We start from the raw sequence: 15,770 nt of genomic DNA on the forward strand, positions 1-15,770 counted from the left end.
TTAACTAGGTAGGTAATATTACATGTTCTTAGCTATCAGCGTTCAGGTAAGCATTCTGCCGTATATTTTACTCTCTGAAAGTCGGAAATCTTCACTATCGTGTATCGCACAACAGTTTATATGTTTTTCGCGTAACGGTTGTGATGTCGCTAAACTAGCTAGTTAGCTAGCCAACATCTTAATGTATTTATTGAATAGGCTAGCTAAAGTAACTGAATAGTTATCTGATCAAACTGGACATTCCAACGGCTGTAAAAAAAAAAAAAAAACATACAGTTTGCTATCATGTGTCTAACGTTACCTAGCTAACCCTACTGGGCTAACTGTTAAGTGTCAACATGCATGCAAGCATCATGCATTCCATTGCATGGTTAATTGATCTCCATAGCTAACTAGCTAGACAAACAAGAGCCTGCCTCAACATGACCAGTGCCATGTTCCTTCTTTACTTTAGATGTTTTACTAGGTTTTGTGAAACCATAGAGTCAGCTGTAACGTTAGACATGGGGAGCCCAAGACGACCAAATTTGGGTCCATAGAAGAAGAGCTGAGTTTCTGGAAGGATCAGTCAGACAAACACCAGCAAAGGTAAGGAATTTTACCAATGGTTGGTAGCTTGCAGCCAAACTGGTTGGCCTAGATGTGTGGATAATGGATAGAAGTGAAACAATCCGAATCTGTATCTCTGAAGTTGTTCGTAATTGTATATCTAGGAAGTTGACCATTTATCAATCAAAACCGGTCATGGCTAGAAGGGATCCAGCTTTTGTAAAATGAACGTCAAAAGTTAATTTTTTGTGTGTGTGTTTAGCTAACCCTTTTCCTAACTTTAAGCAATTTATCCTAACCTGCTGTGTAAGTTCTCCTAACCTGCTACGAAAAGTCAAATCTGATGTTAATTTGACAAAAGCTGGATTCCTTCTAGCCATGACCATCCTAACTTCACCCTGTAACAGCAAAAAAATTGAATCTAATCCTAGATCAGAATTCAGTGGCGATTTCCTTCTACATAGTTTAGCTATGAAGGTTAGATGCGTTGTTGACGTGTGTTTGTGTCCAGGGCTGAGGAGGCACAGGAGGAGTTGCAGGAGTTCCAGCAAATGAGTAGGGACTATGAGGCGGAGCTGGAGACTGAGCTGAAGCAGTGTGAAGCGCGGAACAGAGAACTACTGTCCAACAACAACCCGGCTACGCATGGAACTGGAGAACATCCAGGTTAGAACCTAGAACACCTGTATTGTCAAGGCCAACACTATTCATATTCTGTAGTCTTGCATCACCACGTCATATTACCTTGTATACTCTGCATCCCATCACGTAAAGGTTGGGCTCCGTATTCGGTATGTTTTAGTAGACTTAAAAGCGCCTTCTGTGTCTTGAGTTGTCTAGTAGTACACACACAGTCACTCTAGCATCACTAAATCATAGCCACCATCACCAGAGGCCCTGAGTGTTCATTACCACGGAGCAGCTGACTTCTGAGCAACTATTTATACTGCTGAGTCCAGAGGGAAGGTTAAAGTCATTGAATACTTGATTGTACTAAAAGCCTACATTTCTGGGGCCTGGGGACAGTCAAGGACAAGCCTGTGAAGAAGTGAAGGGAGAACATCATCTAAGACCACAAATGAGCAGCAGACATGCATCAAAAAGAAGTGTTCTGTGTTTTTGCAGGAGAAGTACGAGGCGCAGCACTCTGAAGCGTTTAGGCAGATCTCAATGTTGGAGGGAGACCTGGAAGAGACCACAGCGGTCAAGGACCAACTCCAGAAGTACATCAGAGAGCTGGAGCAGTCCAACGATGACCTGGAGAGGGCCAAGAGGTCAGTATGGACACTTTGCCCTCGTCTTGGTTGTTATTATTGTGGCGTAATGACACTGAGTGTTGTTATGTTGATGAGGGACTTTTAATAACTATGTAAAAAAGCCTGTCTCTGCTGTGTTGTCATTGTATTGTAACTCTGAAGTGTCTGTCTGACACTTCTTTATCCAATCACCCTAATGAGATTGGTGTGTGTCTTGACAATGTGTCCAGCCAATGTGTACCCATTTTGTCACAAACTTCATAGGCCTACATACAGATTCAACCATGTCTGTCCTTCCACTCACTCTGGAGGATAGGATGTAATTTAAGACATAACTATAGTAACTGACTGACCAATGTCCTGTCTCACAGGGCGACCATCATGTCCCTGGAGGACTTTGAGCAGAGGATGAACCACGTGATCGAGAGGAACGCCTTCCTGGAGAGTGAGCTGGATGAAAAGGAGAACCTTCTGGAGTCTGTCCAGAGACTAAAGGATGAGGCCAGAGGTTTGTGTGTGTAAGGGGGTGAATGGGGGTCCATGTGTTTCTCTCTCTGTGTGTGTGGTGGGGGAGAGAGAGAGAAGCCAGAGGTGAGTCAGTGGAACAAGAAAGGTTTTCATTTCATGTTCTAATCAAGAACTGCTGATTTTGCCAGATTTAGTTACCAGTTTCGAAAATGTTGTGCAATTTGATAGTTGAGTAACTGACATTGTAATATCAGGTTGATCCAACCTTGCCCATTGTATTCCTCAAAAAGTAAGCAGAGCAAATGTGAGATTATGAGTTTGGCATTATTTGTAGAATTTACAGCTATAAAAGTCCTGTCTACTTCCTGGTTCAAGTCCCGTACTGTTTTTTAATGGTCTTCAAGCTTATATATCATCATATTCATGAAAATGGGGTCATTTTAAGATCTATACTGTAATTGTGGATTAATTTACCTTTACCCAGTGCCTTTATGAAGGTTTTTGATTACGGGGGGGAAAATGCAATCGAAAACCTTCATGAAAGACATCAGTTAAAAGTAAATTAATCCACAAATATGAATATAATTTTACATGTACAGTATCTTAAATTATTGCGTTTTCATGAATTTGATATAAGCTTGAAGCCCCTTCAAAAACTTGAACCAGGAAGTAGGTGGGACTTCCATTGCGTATTAGTGATTACTTGTATTGACTTTTTCCATATTTGTACTGTAGTATCAATGTCACAAATGTCCTCAGTATTGAGATCCGATTTGTTGTCTCTTCTCTCTCTGTGTTGGGCAGATTTACGACAGGAGCTAGCTGTACAGCAGGTCCAGGAGCGACGCCCCAGTAGCCTCTCTAAAGAGAAAGACAGGACCGAATCATCATCATCATCACGCTCCACCATACCGACCACCCCTCCAAACCACTTGGTATATTCCCAGAAACCCCAGCCTCAAGCATTCGTCGAGGTGGGTGAGACCAATGGTAGCTGTGTTAAACTGTAATAATGACATATGACTTTATCCTAATTAAAAATATATATAATTTAATGATGGTGGAATGCTAGTTAATCCCTTAGTCAAAGACAGTACAGTATGAAGATAGGCAAAAAATGTTTTTCTAATAGAAATCCCCGATCACACTTGTAGGCGATGTCATGGTGACGTTGGCTAGCTAAGCTCGTGCGTAGAAACACGTCATCGGGTTTAACGGCGCGTGAGCAGGCCGTCAAATCAATGGCAATCCTTCGATATAAAGTTGTTTTTGACGAAAATGAAAACATGTCACTTTCAAAAGGTTGGAGTAATAACATGTTCAACCACTTAAGACACTGGCTCGAATCATGGTTGCGCATTTAGATTGAGAAAATGTACAACTAAAGAATAATTTTTCACCAAACCCTGGCCTGGTCTGTTTTGCAAGCGTTCCGGGAAAGTCTTGCGATGTTGCGCCTCTGGCTTTAGAAACTCTGTGCCTGAGTAGCTGTAGTTTGATGTTGTGATATGTGCTAAATGTGTTTGTGTTTAGGGGATAACCTAACAGGAACTCCCCTGACTACATCGGCTCGCATATCTGCACTCAACATCGTCGGGGAGCTCCTAAGAAAAGTTGGGGTAAGAAACGTTGTCTTAGTAGGACCTATGCATTTAATACCACCCTCATAACATCACCATGAACCTTCAATGATGTATAAAATAGAACTCTAATTTAATGACTTAAAGGAAAACTCCATACAAAAACGATCTTTTGGTATTTGTATGGAATTTTCCTTTTTAACATATCTCCAGTTCTGTGTCTGATGATCTCAGAGACTGTAATACAACTTATTTCCCCTCTTGGATGCTCTAGAACCTGGAGTCCAAGTTGGCTTCTTGTCGAGACTTCGTATACGACACGTCGCCGAAAAGACCGGCTCTTCCGTCGTGTCCCGGTACCCCCTCTGCTATAGAGGGGGGCACAGAGATCCAGGCCTGCAGCATGAGCCCTCCACACTACGACAGGTAAATGGGTCACTATGAGAAAATCATATATTTTATTTTTATTTCTGTCGCATTGTGTGTATCTAGATTCAGCTTACTTAGTAGTAGTATTTATTAGGATTCCCAATTAGCTGCTGCCGAGGCAGTGGACACTTCCTGGGGTCCAAACAGAAATCAAAACACAAATTAAATGCATAATATACACTGAGTATACCAAACATTAGGGACACCTTCTGCACCCCCCGCCCTCAGAACATCCTCAATTCGTTGAGGCATGGACTCCTCAAGGTGTTGAGCGTTCCACAGGGATGCTGGCCCATGTTGACGCCAATGTTTCCCACAGTTGTGTCAAGTTGTCCGGATGTCCTTTGGGTGGTGGACCATTATTGATACACACAGGAAACTGTTGAATGTGAAAAACCCAGCAGCATTGCAGTTCTTGACACAAACCGATGCGCCTGGCACCTACTACCATACCCCGTTCAAAAGGCACTTAAACACCTCTACAGGATTGGTGGGTCCCCTGTGGGACGGTTGAGCTAATGTGATTAGCATGAAGTTGTAAGTAACAAGAACATTTCCCAGGACATAAACATATCTGATATTGGCAGAAAGATTTACAAGAATTTAAGCTAACTGTGCTGTCCAATTTACAGTAGCAATTAGTGAAATAATACCATGCTATTGTTTGAGGAGAGTGCACAGTTATGAACTTGAAAATGTGTTAATAAACCAATTAGGCACATTTTGGCACAACATTTTGAACAGAAATGCAATGGTTCATCAGGTCAGTCTAAAATGTTGCACATACACATGAAATTGAGCCTGTGCTGGCATAATAGATTATAGGCGTTTTCTCTTGCATTTCAAAAATACAAAAACGCATGTTTGTTTCTTTGCGTTATCTTTTACCAGATCTAATGTGTTATATTCTCCTACATTAATATAACATTTCCACAAACTTAAGTGTTTCCTTTCAAATGGTTTCAAGAATATGCATATCCTTGCTTCAGGTCCTGAGCTACGGGCAGTTAGATTTGGGTATGTTATTTTAGGTGAAGATGGAAAAATCTTTTGTCTTGCCCATTCAACTTCTGAATGGCACACATACACAATCCATTTCTCAAAGGTTAAAGAATATTTTTTTAAGGCATCTCCTCCCCTTCATCTACACTGATAGAAGTGGATTTAGCAAGTGACATCAAAAAGGATCATAGCTTTCATCTGGTCAGTCTGTCATGGAAAGAGCAGGTGATGTTAATGTTTTATATACTTGGTGTACATGGCACAACATTTAGCAGATGCTCCCATCCAGGGCAACCCACAGCTAGTGCATTCATCTCAAGATAGCCAGACATCTGGACTAAAAAGTACTTTACTCTCCATTTAGACTTATACTGGTCTGAGAAATCAACTAGGTATCCTACAACTAATGAACATGAACTGGGTGGGATCTGTTGTTGTTCTGGTTCCTGTTGCTCATAACATTCTGTCTGATCTTCTACATTAAAATTTACGTGTTACTCATCATGGTAGACGTTCTGTCTTTCAGTTTGGTGAAGCGGTTAGAGTTTGGACCTGCGCCTCCTCGGGGGGTCTCCTTCCCACGGCTCCCAGTCACCATCGGGGGGAGTCAAGATCCTGCTATGAAACGAGGGCCTCCCCTGCCCCCCTCCACACCCCTGCACTAGACTGTACTACCCATCAGTAGGGCTTTAAACTGTGTCCCCCTCTCACTACACTACCAGCTGAACATCCTCCCCCCTCAGTCAAACCAGGAAGCCGCTCCCTCTCAACTTATTTGCTGCATGGACTCTGCTGAGAAGAACCGCCGCGTCATGATGCTACGCTACAGTTTTATTTTATTAATGAATAATAGAAGTGAGGATTCCTTGACCCTGCTGCATGTCCTCCTGCTGATCCCTTGACCTCTGAACCCAAGTCCTGCTACTATGCCACTAACCCTTACCCCACACCCGGTCCTTCTTGTACCCACGTTCTCTGATTGGACTCCATCTTGGATTCTTGGTGTGCCAGCTGTAGCAGAAGAGTGAAGTTGGTCGATAGTTGGTGGTGTTAGCATTGCTGCCTTTATCAATATATCACCACCACATGTAAGTTTTGCCTAGTCATGGTTCCTTTCTGTGTGTCTAAGTTAGGCTAGCTTTACCTTTTGGAGAATGTGTATTATTCCTTTCTTCGTGCTGTGTTGTTGCCATCTGCTGTAAAAGCTAAAGGATTGTCTGAAGTTTGTTATGGGTACTACTACTTTACAGGTCAATGTTTGAGTTAAAAGCAATGGTTTAATGTACAAATATACTTTCTTTTAAAGGTCTTCTACCCGGTAACTTGAAAAAAGTATTATCTGTGAGAAATGCACAGACTAGCTAGCCTATACCCTGTCATGCAGTTGCAGAATGTTTTATAAGGTAGGCACGATATAGGAACAGAGAAAGTACATTGAGTTAAAACTTCTGAGAATCTCAAATGTAGTCTTTGGCAAAGACATTTCTTTCTGTTGCCATTTCTTTGGTGTTTTTAAGTTTTAGATTTTTTTTCTCTCCGTTTGTTTGAATATGTTTGTTTTTTATGAGTTGGAGAGTTAGGGGCACCACTGCACTGCTGAATGTATAGAATCTATACTACAGATGTTTCTAATAGGAAGTGGCCTAAAGACAGCTTTGGTTCAGTTTGAGCAGGTCAGTTGACCCAGAATTCCTGTCAAAAGACTGATCATATCAGATCAGGAGCTATCAAAGATGACAAAATAGCAATAATAGATCTTAATAGATTTGACAGACTAGAGTTCGATTTTACAGAATAGGGTTTCGAGATAAAGCACAGTTCATACTATATTTCCAAAACCATTATGGATGATGCCTTGGTTACTGTTAATGCTGGACGTATGAATTCTGGTGGATATGTGAATTCTTGGAATTCATTACGTACTGTTTAAAATATGTTTTAGCCTTTTATGTCTTTCCAATGAGGCGCAATAGTCCGATATCAAGGACAGATATGACCGTAGGGCATGTTACTACTCAACAACAGATGGAACGTTTGTACTTACAACGTGTATATATATCATTGGTTTATATTGGCTCCATCCATATGTGCTTTATCCAATTCCCCTGTCATGCTCGTGATAAAGGAGTTGGTTAGAACACACAGATTTGAGACCAGGATAATATGTCTACAAAACAACTCTGTTACAGCAACTGTTCTTATGTAAGTACTCTGCTGTTGTGTATGGACCAGGAAGTACCGTTTGTAGAGCTTCTTTTACAACTGTACATGTAACCGTTGGCAACTGTTTGTGGGTGTGTTACTAACATACTAACTTCTGTCTGGATTTACATTGAAATGTATGCACCTGAGGTGCTCTACCTTTTGACCTGTTGGTTTGCAATCCTTTTTGTATCAAAATGAACACATAAAATGAACATTCTAAACATGCTTTTGGCAATATCATTCAGGATGTGGAGACAGACATATAGTAGAGGAATAGGGTTACTTTTTCACTCTTATTTATTGTGCAGGTGGTTCCACGATTTATAGATTTGAAGAAGTGGCACGTAAACGTCAATTGAGTAAAAACAAGACAAAACATTGTTGTAAAGGTGACCAGTGGCAGGAAAAACAAAAATATATTTTTGTTGAATATGCATCTGGACATGCACAAAATGGCCTTGATGATATTCTACTTGGCAAGGTACACAACTGAAAAAGTACCTGTCTTGTTGATACTATATGAGTATTAGACTTTAGGAACAAGAAAAGTCTGATAGGAATATGTAGGAGAAAGGGGTGACTGGTTTTGGTTTCTAAGAGTAGGAAGGTGTTCTGCTACCCACACTTGACAAAGTATGAAGTATGAAATATATATGGTCGATTCACTGTCCTTACCACAGACAAAACACAACAGTTGCTATGGTTGCAACCGTGCGCCAATATTGGGGCAGCTATAATGAATACAAACAAAATACATTTGGACTACATTTTTTTTTTGCTGGGTAGGTATACCATTTGTCATAGTATACATTGACCTTCTATAACGATCTTAAAAGTTAACAGCAGTGTAGAAGACGGGACAAGTCATAATGTCGTCATAGAAATAGAATTATAGATTTACATGACCGCTAGATGTATAAATCTAGAAATACAATGTGATGGCTATAATTAATTAGGATTTAAAGTGACGAATAGTAACACCTGGATTTATCCTTCCAGATGAAAGGAGTATAAGGAACAACATGTAACCTATGTACCTACGAGGGGTACAACATTATGCTAAGGAAGTATCGTAGGGACAAGTAATTCAGTGCAGTACAAAACAGTGTCGCAAAAGAACAAAATCACACTAACATCCCAGGCACTAAAATTGAACAAAATTAATTATTACGCCTTTGTCTCTTATGCCTCCATTTTGAATTGTAAAAAGCCTTATGTGCTCTGAACGAGAAGGCAGTCGATATGTGATTGATATAGAGAATCATATTTGGAAGTGATATGAAAGGGTAAGGTTGAAGTCACTTGTGTGTTCTTTGGTAAAGCGGGTCTGTCTGGCACTGAGTCTGATTGGTTGGATGCTTGTAATACTGAATTTAATTGGATGGTTTTGGGCTCTTCTACTCAACAGACTTTGTTCCATTGTAGTCCCCCTGTGAGTCCCCGTCTTCTTCTGACGCGTCATCGATGACCCCTCTCCGGGCACTGCCCCCGACACGGCGCGGTGCGCTGCTGAAGGAGGGCTCGGTCCCGCGCCTGAAACGCAGACAGACAGCACCGATGCAAGACACACAGACACAGGACACACATACAAACACACAAACACACAGATGAGACGAGCTATGGGCAAGACCATTCTAGGTTTCCTGGTAACCTCAGGACAATGTTGGAGGACTTTTTGTTCCCATTGTCTGCGTCTGTATATCACTCTGCCTTTATCCACCTTTTCGTTTTAACAAGTTAAAATGGATGTCTAACAATACCTACCAGACCGGTTGTGATCGTCACTGTTAATAAAGTATTGACATCTTATTACAATAATGGTCCCACTTTAAACAATGTACAACTTATAAAGGCTCTATATAGCCTACATAAAGGCTTCATAAGCACTACATAAATACTTCACAAATCATCTGTGAGCATATGTCATAATATAAATGGTGTATAAACAGTGCGTTATGTCACATTTGGCAATTCACCCCTCTAGTTGTCACGTCACCCTTTATAGAGTATGACATGCTTATAGATGATTTATGAAGCCTTTATGTAGTTCTTATGAGGCCTTTTGCATGCTATATAAAGCCTTTATAAGTTGTACTTTGTTTAAAGTGGGGACCACAATGGTCTATTAAGTTCAAACTACATCATTTCATGTAACTTGTCTATTACGTTTTGTTAGACTTGGGTAAAGAACACGAGGAAGATTAAATGGCATCGCTGAAATGCAGAATGAGTAAGATGTTATAGTAACAGGCACGCTGCACACCGGCCGGTTATATCTTTAACTCATTTGACTCCTGTCTAGACGAACACTAGTCTGGTCCCAGAACTGTTTGTGCTGTATTGTCAACTCCGATGGTCACCGGAGACCATAGGATTTGGCAAGACAGCACAAACAGATCTGGAACCAGGCTAGACAGACACAGAGAAATGAGTTTGGTTTAGGGCAACTAAACCAAGCATGGAGAAAAATATGGTCACCAGTAGTAGAAAGAACACAATGGAAGTGCAATACACTTTTCTTGCACTGTTTCAGACTATGAGCTCTATCAGAGAAGCTCTATTGTAGATATTGACCGATAAACCATATTTCACTCTTTCAGGCGGAGAAATGGCACAGTCAGTTGGACAAGAGTGCATGGGGGTAAGTTATGGAAAGTTAAAATGAAATGGTGATAAACTTCTGAGCGCAGAGGTACCTGCTACGTTACTCCTTGGGTTCTGGGATTGGGTTGCCTCTGCAATAAAGATTCAAGAAAGGCTTTGATTTCCAGAGGACTCGCCATGGTGTTGGAAAAAGATATACTATAGTACAGTGTTCAACTTGTTATCTGCAAACCCCAAAAGGGTACTTTATGCTCATTTGCCCATTGGGAGAAGATTTAATTGTGGTTGGCGAATGGGTGATTGTGTGAAATGTCAGTGTGGTTGTAAATCTACTCAGTGTTATATATTGGACCTGCCTTGATTTGGGGTGGGGTTATCCTTTTCTATCGAGCACAGTGAAACTACAGTACACAGGAGAGGGGTCAGGAGCAGGGACTCTTGCCAAAGACACCGCCCTGACTCTGGGGTCATTGGTCACACTGTACCTGAGTTTGCTCTTGAGGGAGTTGACCTCGCGGCTCATGGCATCGTTCGCCTCGGTGGACTCATCCAGCTCCTCTGCAGCTTCCTGCGGGCAGCCGTGATGCGCTGAGACTCCTCCTCCGACTCCTCCAGCTGGCGCTTCAGCTGCTTCATCCGCGTGTTGCCCTTTTCTGCCTGAGGAGAGGAGTAAGATGGGGGGGGGTTCATAAGAGTGTCATAACACTGCCATTAGCAGAAAGGAAGAAGAGGGTGTTCATATGACATAAGACTGCTGTCAGCATGACAACAGCATACCTGTTCCTTGTACTGTTCGGCCTGTTTCCTCTCGTCCTCCACCTGGATCATCAGATCTTTCAGCTTTTTGTCCTTCTGGCGCAGGCCCTTGGCTACGGCCTGCTTGTCTCTGCTCTCCTGCTCCACCTGCTCCTCCAACTGAGCCACCTTGGCCTCCAGGGCGGTGATGGATGACTTGAACTTGGACTTGACCTGGTCAGAGATGATAGAAACCGATACCCCACAATTTAACGGTACACTACACGCCCACTAAGATGGACCGGAAAGTAGGGACACTTAATATTTTCTCAATGGGGAGAAACCCTAGGTAGTCACATCTACTATCTCTGACCTGGTTCTCCATCTCCTGCAGCTTGGCCTTTAGGTCCTTGTTCTGCCTCTCCATCTGCTGCCGGGCGCTTTCGTTCTTCTGGGAGGTGGTGCGCTCGGTCTGCAGCTCATTGTTCAGCTGGTCCACCTGAGTGTGAAGAGTGGTCAAGATGTGGTCACTGACGCTGTGAGTTCAAAGCTTGGTCACTGACGGTTAAAGGTATGGTCAATGTACGTCCAAGAGGTGGTCAATGAGGGTTTAAAGCATGGTTGATAAAAGGTCAAGTTGTGGTTCTAGTGCAGGGCTGCCCAACCCTCTTCCTGGAGATTTCTTCATTTTTTTTTATTTCACCTTTATTTAACCAGGTAGGCCAGTTGAGAACAAGTTCTAATTTACAACTGCGACCTGGCCAAGATAAAGCAGTGAGACACAAACAACAACACAGAGTTACACATGGAATAAACAAATGTACAGTCAACAACACAATAGAAAAAGTCTATATACTGTGTGTGCAAATGGCGTGAGGTGGTAAGGCAATAAATAGGCCATAGTAGCGAAGTAATTACAATTTAGCAAATTAACACAGGAGTGATAGATGTGCAGATGATGATGTGCAAAATAGCAAAAAAGTTAATAAAAACACTATGGGGATGAGGTAGGTAGATTGGATGGGCTGTTTGCAGATGGTCTGTTTACAGCTGCAGCAATCGGTAAACTGCTCAGATAGCTGACGTTTAAAGTTAATGAGGGAGATATAAGTCTCCAACTTCAGCAATTTTTGCAATTCGTTCCAGTCATTGGCAGCAGAGAACTGGAAGGAAAGATCCACTGACATGTAGGTTTTTCAGTCAACCCTAATTTAGCATATCTGATTCAGCTATTTAAGGTCTTGTTGAGCAACTAATTTGTTGAATCAGGTGTGTTAAATTAGGGTTGGACTGAAAACCCACAGGGCAGTAGATCTCCAGGAAGAGGGTTGGACTGAAAACCCACAGGACAGTAGATCTCCAGGAAGAGGGTTGGACAGCCCTGTTCTAGTGTGTTTAAGGTGTGGTCACAGTGTGTTTCAGGTCGTTAGGAGGATGGATCCTGCCAGTCTAACCTGTTGAGTGCTCTTCCTCAATCTATCGTTGAGGATTTCCATGTTACTGCTCTCTTCCTCCAGCTCCTCCTCCAGCTGGGAGATCTTAGCCTCTAGGCGACGTTTTTCATCAGACAGGGCTGACCTGGAAACCGCACACAGGAAACAGTCAGTCACACAATGTTCCACTACACCACCACACAATGTTTCAATCACACAACATTTCACTACACTACCACACAATGTTTCAGTCACACAATGAATGCTCCACTACACTACGCTTCAGTCACACAATGAATGCTCCACTACCACACAATGTTTCAGTTGCACAATGATCCACTACACCACCATCTAATGCTGCGTTCAATTCATTGTTTCCAATTCATTCCACTCATTTGACTGTGGAAAAATTGTGAAATACAAGAGGTGTTATAATGCTGTTAACATCACACTAATTTAGTAAAGGTTCTACTTACTTTCCAGAGGTGTTGCTGGCTAGTTCGTCGGACAGCTCGTCCCGCTCTGCCTCTGCTTGTTTCCGTGCCCTCTCAGCAGCAGCCAGCTCCTACACACACACACACACACACACACACACACACACACACACACACACACAAAATAGCATTCTGGTCAAGAGTAGTGCACTATATAGGAAGTAGAGTGTCATTTCACACTGTGCCATGCTATCTACAGTGAGTCAGACGTTACCTCCTGAATCTGCATGAGCTCAGCCTCCAGACTCTTGGCCTTCCTCTCGCTCTCCTTGGCCGTACCCAGCACCTCTTCTCTGGCTGCACGGGCATCTTCCAGTTCCCTCTGGAAGTCCTTCATCTGGGCCTGGAGATGGAATGACATAATTACATTATAAGGCATCATAAGGCGTTCATAATGCTTTATAAGTTGTGATGGGTGTCATGAATGTCAGTTACATAAGACATACTACATATGACTAAATAAGGAACAGGCTGTCATAATGCCACATAAACATCACAGTTTCACTGTAAGGTAATGTGTTACAGTATCATCGTTCGCTCCCACTCACCTGGATCTTGCGCAGCTGTTTGATGGCCTCGTCGCGTCCCTTGTTGGACATCTCGATCTGTCCCTCCAGATCCTTCATATCTCCCTCCAGCTTCTTCTTGGCTGCTGCCGCCGTGGCTCTCTGCTTCCTCTCGTCCTCCAGCTCTGTCTCCAACTCACGCACCTGGGGAGCACACATACAGAAAGCAAAGGCTGAGTACACAGCTCAATTCAGCAACATCATTTGTTGCTGTGAATGTGTGTCAGTATTGTGTAGACTGGTTTGAACACCCTGGAGAGTTAATCCATGAACCTACTTCTTTTCTGTGTAACAAGATGGTGGCTTTTCCTCTTTACAGTTTTTCTTCTTTCCCTACCTGCTTTATGAGCTGTCTCTTCTTCTCCTCTCCCATCTCGTCACGTCCCACCAGGTCCCTATCGAACTGGGCCTTCAGGGCCTGCATGTTGACCTCCAGACGCAGCTTGGCGTCCTCTGCAGCCTGCAGCTCGTCCTCCAGCTCCTCCAGCTGGGTCTTCATCTCCTCCACCTGGGCCTCTAGCCCACGCTTCCCCCTTCTCCAACTCATGGACCTACAGATGGGATGGAGGGGTGGGTGGGTGAGAAAAGGTTGTGGACATGCCTGCCACCTATTGGTGGTTTAAGAATATTGCCATTTAAAAAAATTTAAAAAAGTGATTAAACCTAGTCCTGGATTAAAAATCAGGCTCAATCTCCATGGAAAGAGGCTCCATTGAAAGATACTTTTAGTCCAGGACTAGGCTTGATCAGTATCTGGGAATCTGGCCCATAGATTCCAGAGAAGTTGATTGTCCACACTCACACTCTTGCCCACGTCGTCCTTAGAGCTGACCAGGTCTTCCATCTCAGTCCTCAGGGACTTGTTGGCTCTCTCCAGCTCCTCCCTGCTGTCCAGGGCCTCCTCCAGAGCACGTGCCAGAGACAGAGCCTTGGTCTCCTTCTCCCTGGCCTCTGCCTCAGCACGGTCCCTCTCATCAGCGTACTTACTGGAGATGGTCTTCTCCTCGGCCAACATCTGGAAGAAAGAGTGAAGTGGAGAAGGTAAGTTCAGATGACTTTCAAGTCCAAATAAATTTGATTTCACTTACACGGCAGAGAAAGTAGTTAAAGAGAAGTCTTTTTTTGTTGTTGCATGGTTTATGTAAATATTTTCTCCTTATTTACATTCTCCTACACCCTGTTTATCTTTAACATAACATGCATCACAATTGCTTTGATTACTGTCAGCATTTTGATATGTCTGTTGTACCAGCAGGCAAAACAGGTTGGTATTGCCTCATTTCCATCCTTATAATGTTATGTCGACCAGTTTTGCAGTTGGTTGGTTGACTGACCTGGTCGAACTTCTTCTGCTTCTTCTCCAGGTTGGAGACGACGGTCCTCTGGTTGTCCAGGTCCATGAGGATGTCCTCTAGCTCCTGCTGCAGACGGTTCTTGGTCTTCTCCAGCTTGTCGTAGGCAGAGGCCTTCTCCTCGAACTGGGTGTTGGACGCTTCCAGGTCTCTCTGAAGACGCTTCTTGCTCTCCTCCAGGAGCTCATTGTTGCCGGCCATTTCTTCTAGCTTCTTCTTGGAGTCTGACAGCTGGTGATACAAGGAAAATAGTGTAAACAAGTGTATAAATGTACTTTCTTCATGTTTTCATTATTTGTTCATTTAACTGTTATTTTACCAGGTTTGTTGACTGAGAACACCTTCTCATTTCCAGCTAGTCTTCATTTTAAGTGGATGCTGTATTTGACTGTCCCAATACGCTAACTCCAAATGACCACTACGATCTCTTGTTTTGGGACCATAACGCACAGGAAATGTCCACTTGAAATGGTAACAAGATGGATCTCTTCACATGCAGTATCCATCTCAATGAGGTTTTACCATTTGACGCCAGTGTCTGACCCGGTGTCTGAACTCTGACCTGTATGTTGAGGGTGGACACGTGTCTCTCCACGTTCCTCTTGGCCTCCACCTCCTCCTCCAGCTGTTCCTGCAGACTGTTGCGGTCGTCCTCCATCTGACGCAGCTTCGTGGAGAACTGCAGCTTCTGACGGGTCTCCTCAGCCAGCAGCTCCTGAGGAGGGCAGAGACAAGGTCAAAGTTCAGTATCAAACGCCAACCAATGAGCAACAAGTTCTACATACAGGATATCATAAACCAGCATTGAACAACACATAGAGCAGTTACGGTGAGTCCTTTTGGTAATATCTCACTTAAAATATACTTACAATGAAATGTTAGCTTGCATGAATATGCAGTACAGAATAAACAGGATGTATGTGTGTGTACTTGTGTGTCTTGGACTTGGGCGCTGAGAGTGGAGACATCTTTGCTCAGCTTGATGTTCTTCCCCTCGGCTTCATTCAGGAGGTTGGTGACACTCTCTAGCTCAATCTGTGTAGAGAAAGAGATGGGATATTAGTCAGCATCTCATCTAGCTAGTGAAACTTGTCTTC

At 43.0% G+C, this 15,770-nt stretch overlaps 1 protein-coding gene and 1 pseudogene across 2 annotated transcripts in view; one reads left to right on the top strand and one right to left on the bottom strand.

The window, feature by feature from the left end:
- The first annotated feature begins 285 nt into the window (after window positions 1–285).
- LOC123725619 (nuclear distribution protein nudE homolog 1-like) lies at window positions 286–6,609 on the top strand. Its single transcript, XM_045692077.1, is given in 10 exon segments — window positions 286–296; window positions 484–588; window positions 1,061–1,184; window positions 1,186–1,215; window positions 1,675–1,823; window positions 2,177–2,313; window positions 3,078–3,247; window positions 3,807–3,892; window positions 4,128–4,279; window positions 5,811–6,609. Coding segments are annotated over 8 exon segments (738 nt in total). The 3' UTR covers window positions 3,819–3,892; window positions 4,128–4,279; window positions 5,811–6,609.
- Window positions 6,610–7,768: 1,159 nt separating this feature from the next.
- LOC123725462 (myosin-11-like) overlaps window positions 7,769–15,770 on the bottom strand; it is a 40,303-nt pseudogene continuing 32,301 nt past the window's right edge. Inside the window, exons 29-41 of the transcript XR_006757937.1 lie at window positions 15,604–15,708; window positions 15,236–15,388; window positions 14,656–14,904; window positions 14,124–14,336; window positions 13,659–13,872; window positions 13,304–13,465; window positions 12,970–13,098; window positions 12,738–12,826; window positions 12,283–12,406; window positions 11,202–11,327; window positions 10,871–11,062; window positions 10,579–10,750; window positions 7,769–9,022 (exon numbers count right to left, since the gene is read on the bottom strand). The product of XR_006757937.1 is annotated as a myosin-11-like (transcript). The remainder of the gene's footprint in view (window positions 9,023–10,578; window positions 10,751–10,870; window positions 11,063–11,201; window positions 11,328–12,282; window positions 12,407–12,737; window positions 12,827–12,969; window positions 13,099–13,303; window positions 13,466–13,658; window positions 13,873–14,123; window positions 14,337–14,655; window positions 14,905–15,235; window positions 15,389–15,603; window positions 15,709–15,770) is intronic.

This window comes from Salmo salar, chromosome ssa12 (genome assembly GCF_905237065.1).
Source record: "Salmo salar chromosome ssa12, Ssal_v3.1, whole genome shotgun sequence".
Taxonomy (NCBI): domain Eukaryota; kingdom Metazoa; phylum Chordata; class Actinopteri; order Salmoniformes; family Salmonidae; genus Salmo; species Salmo salar.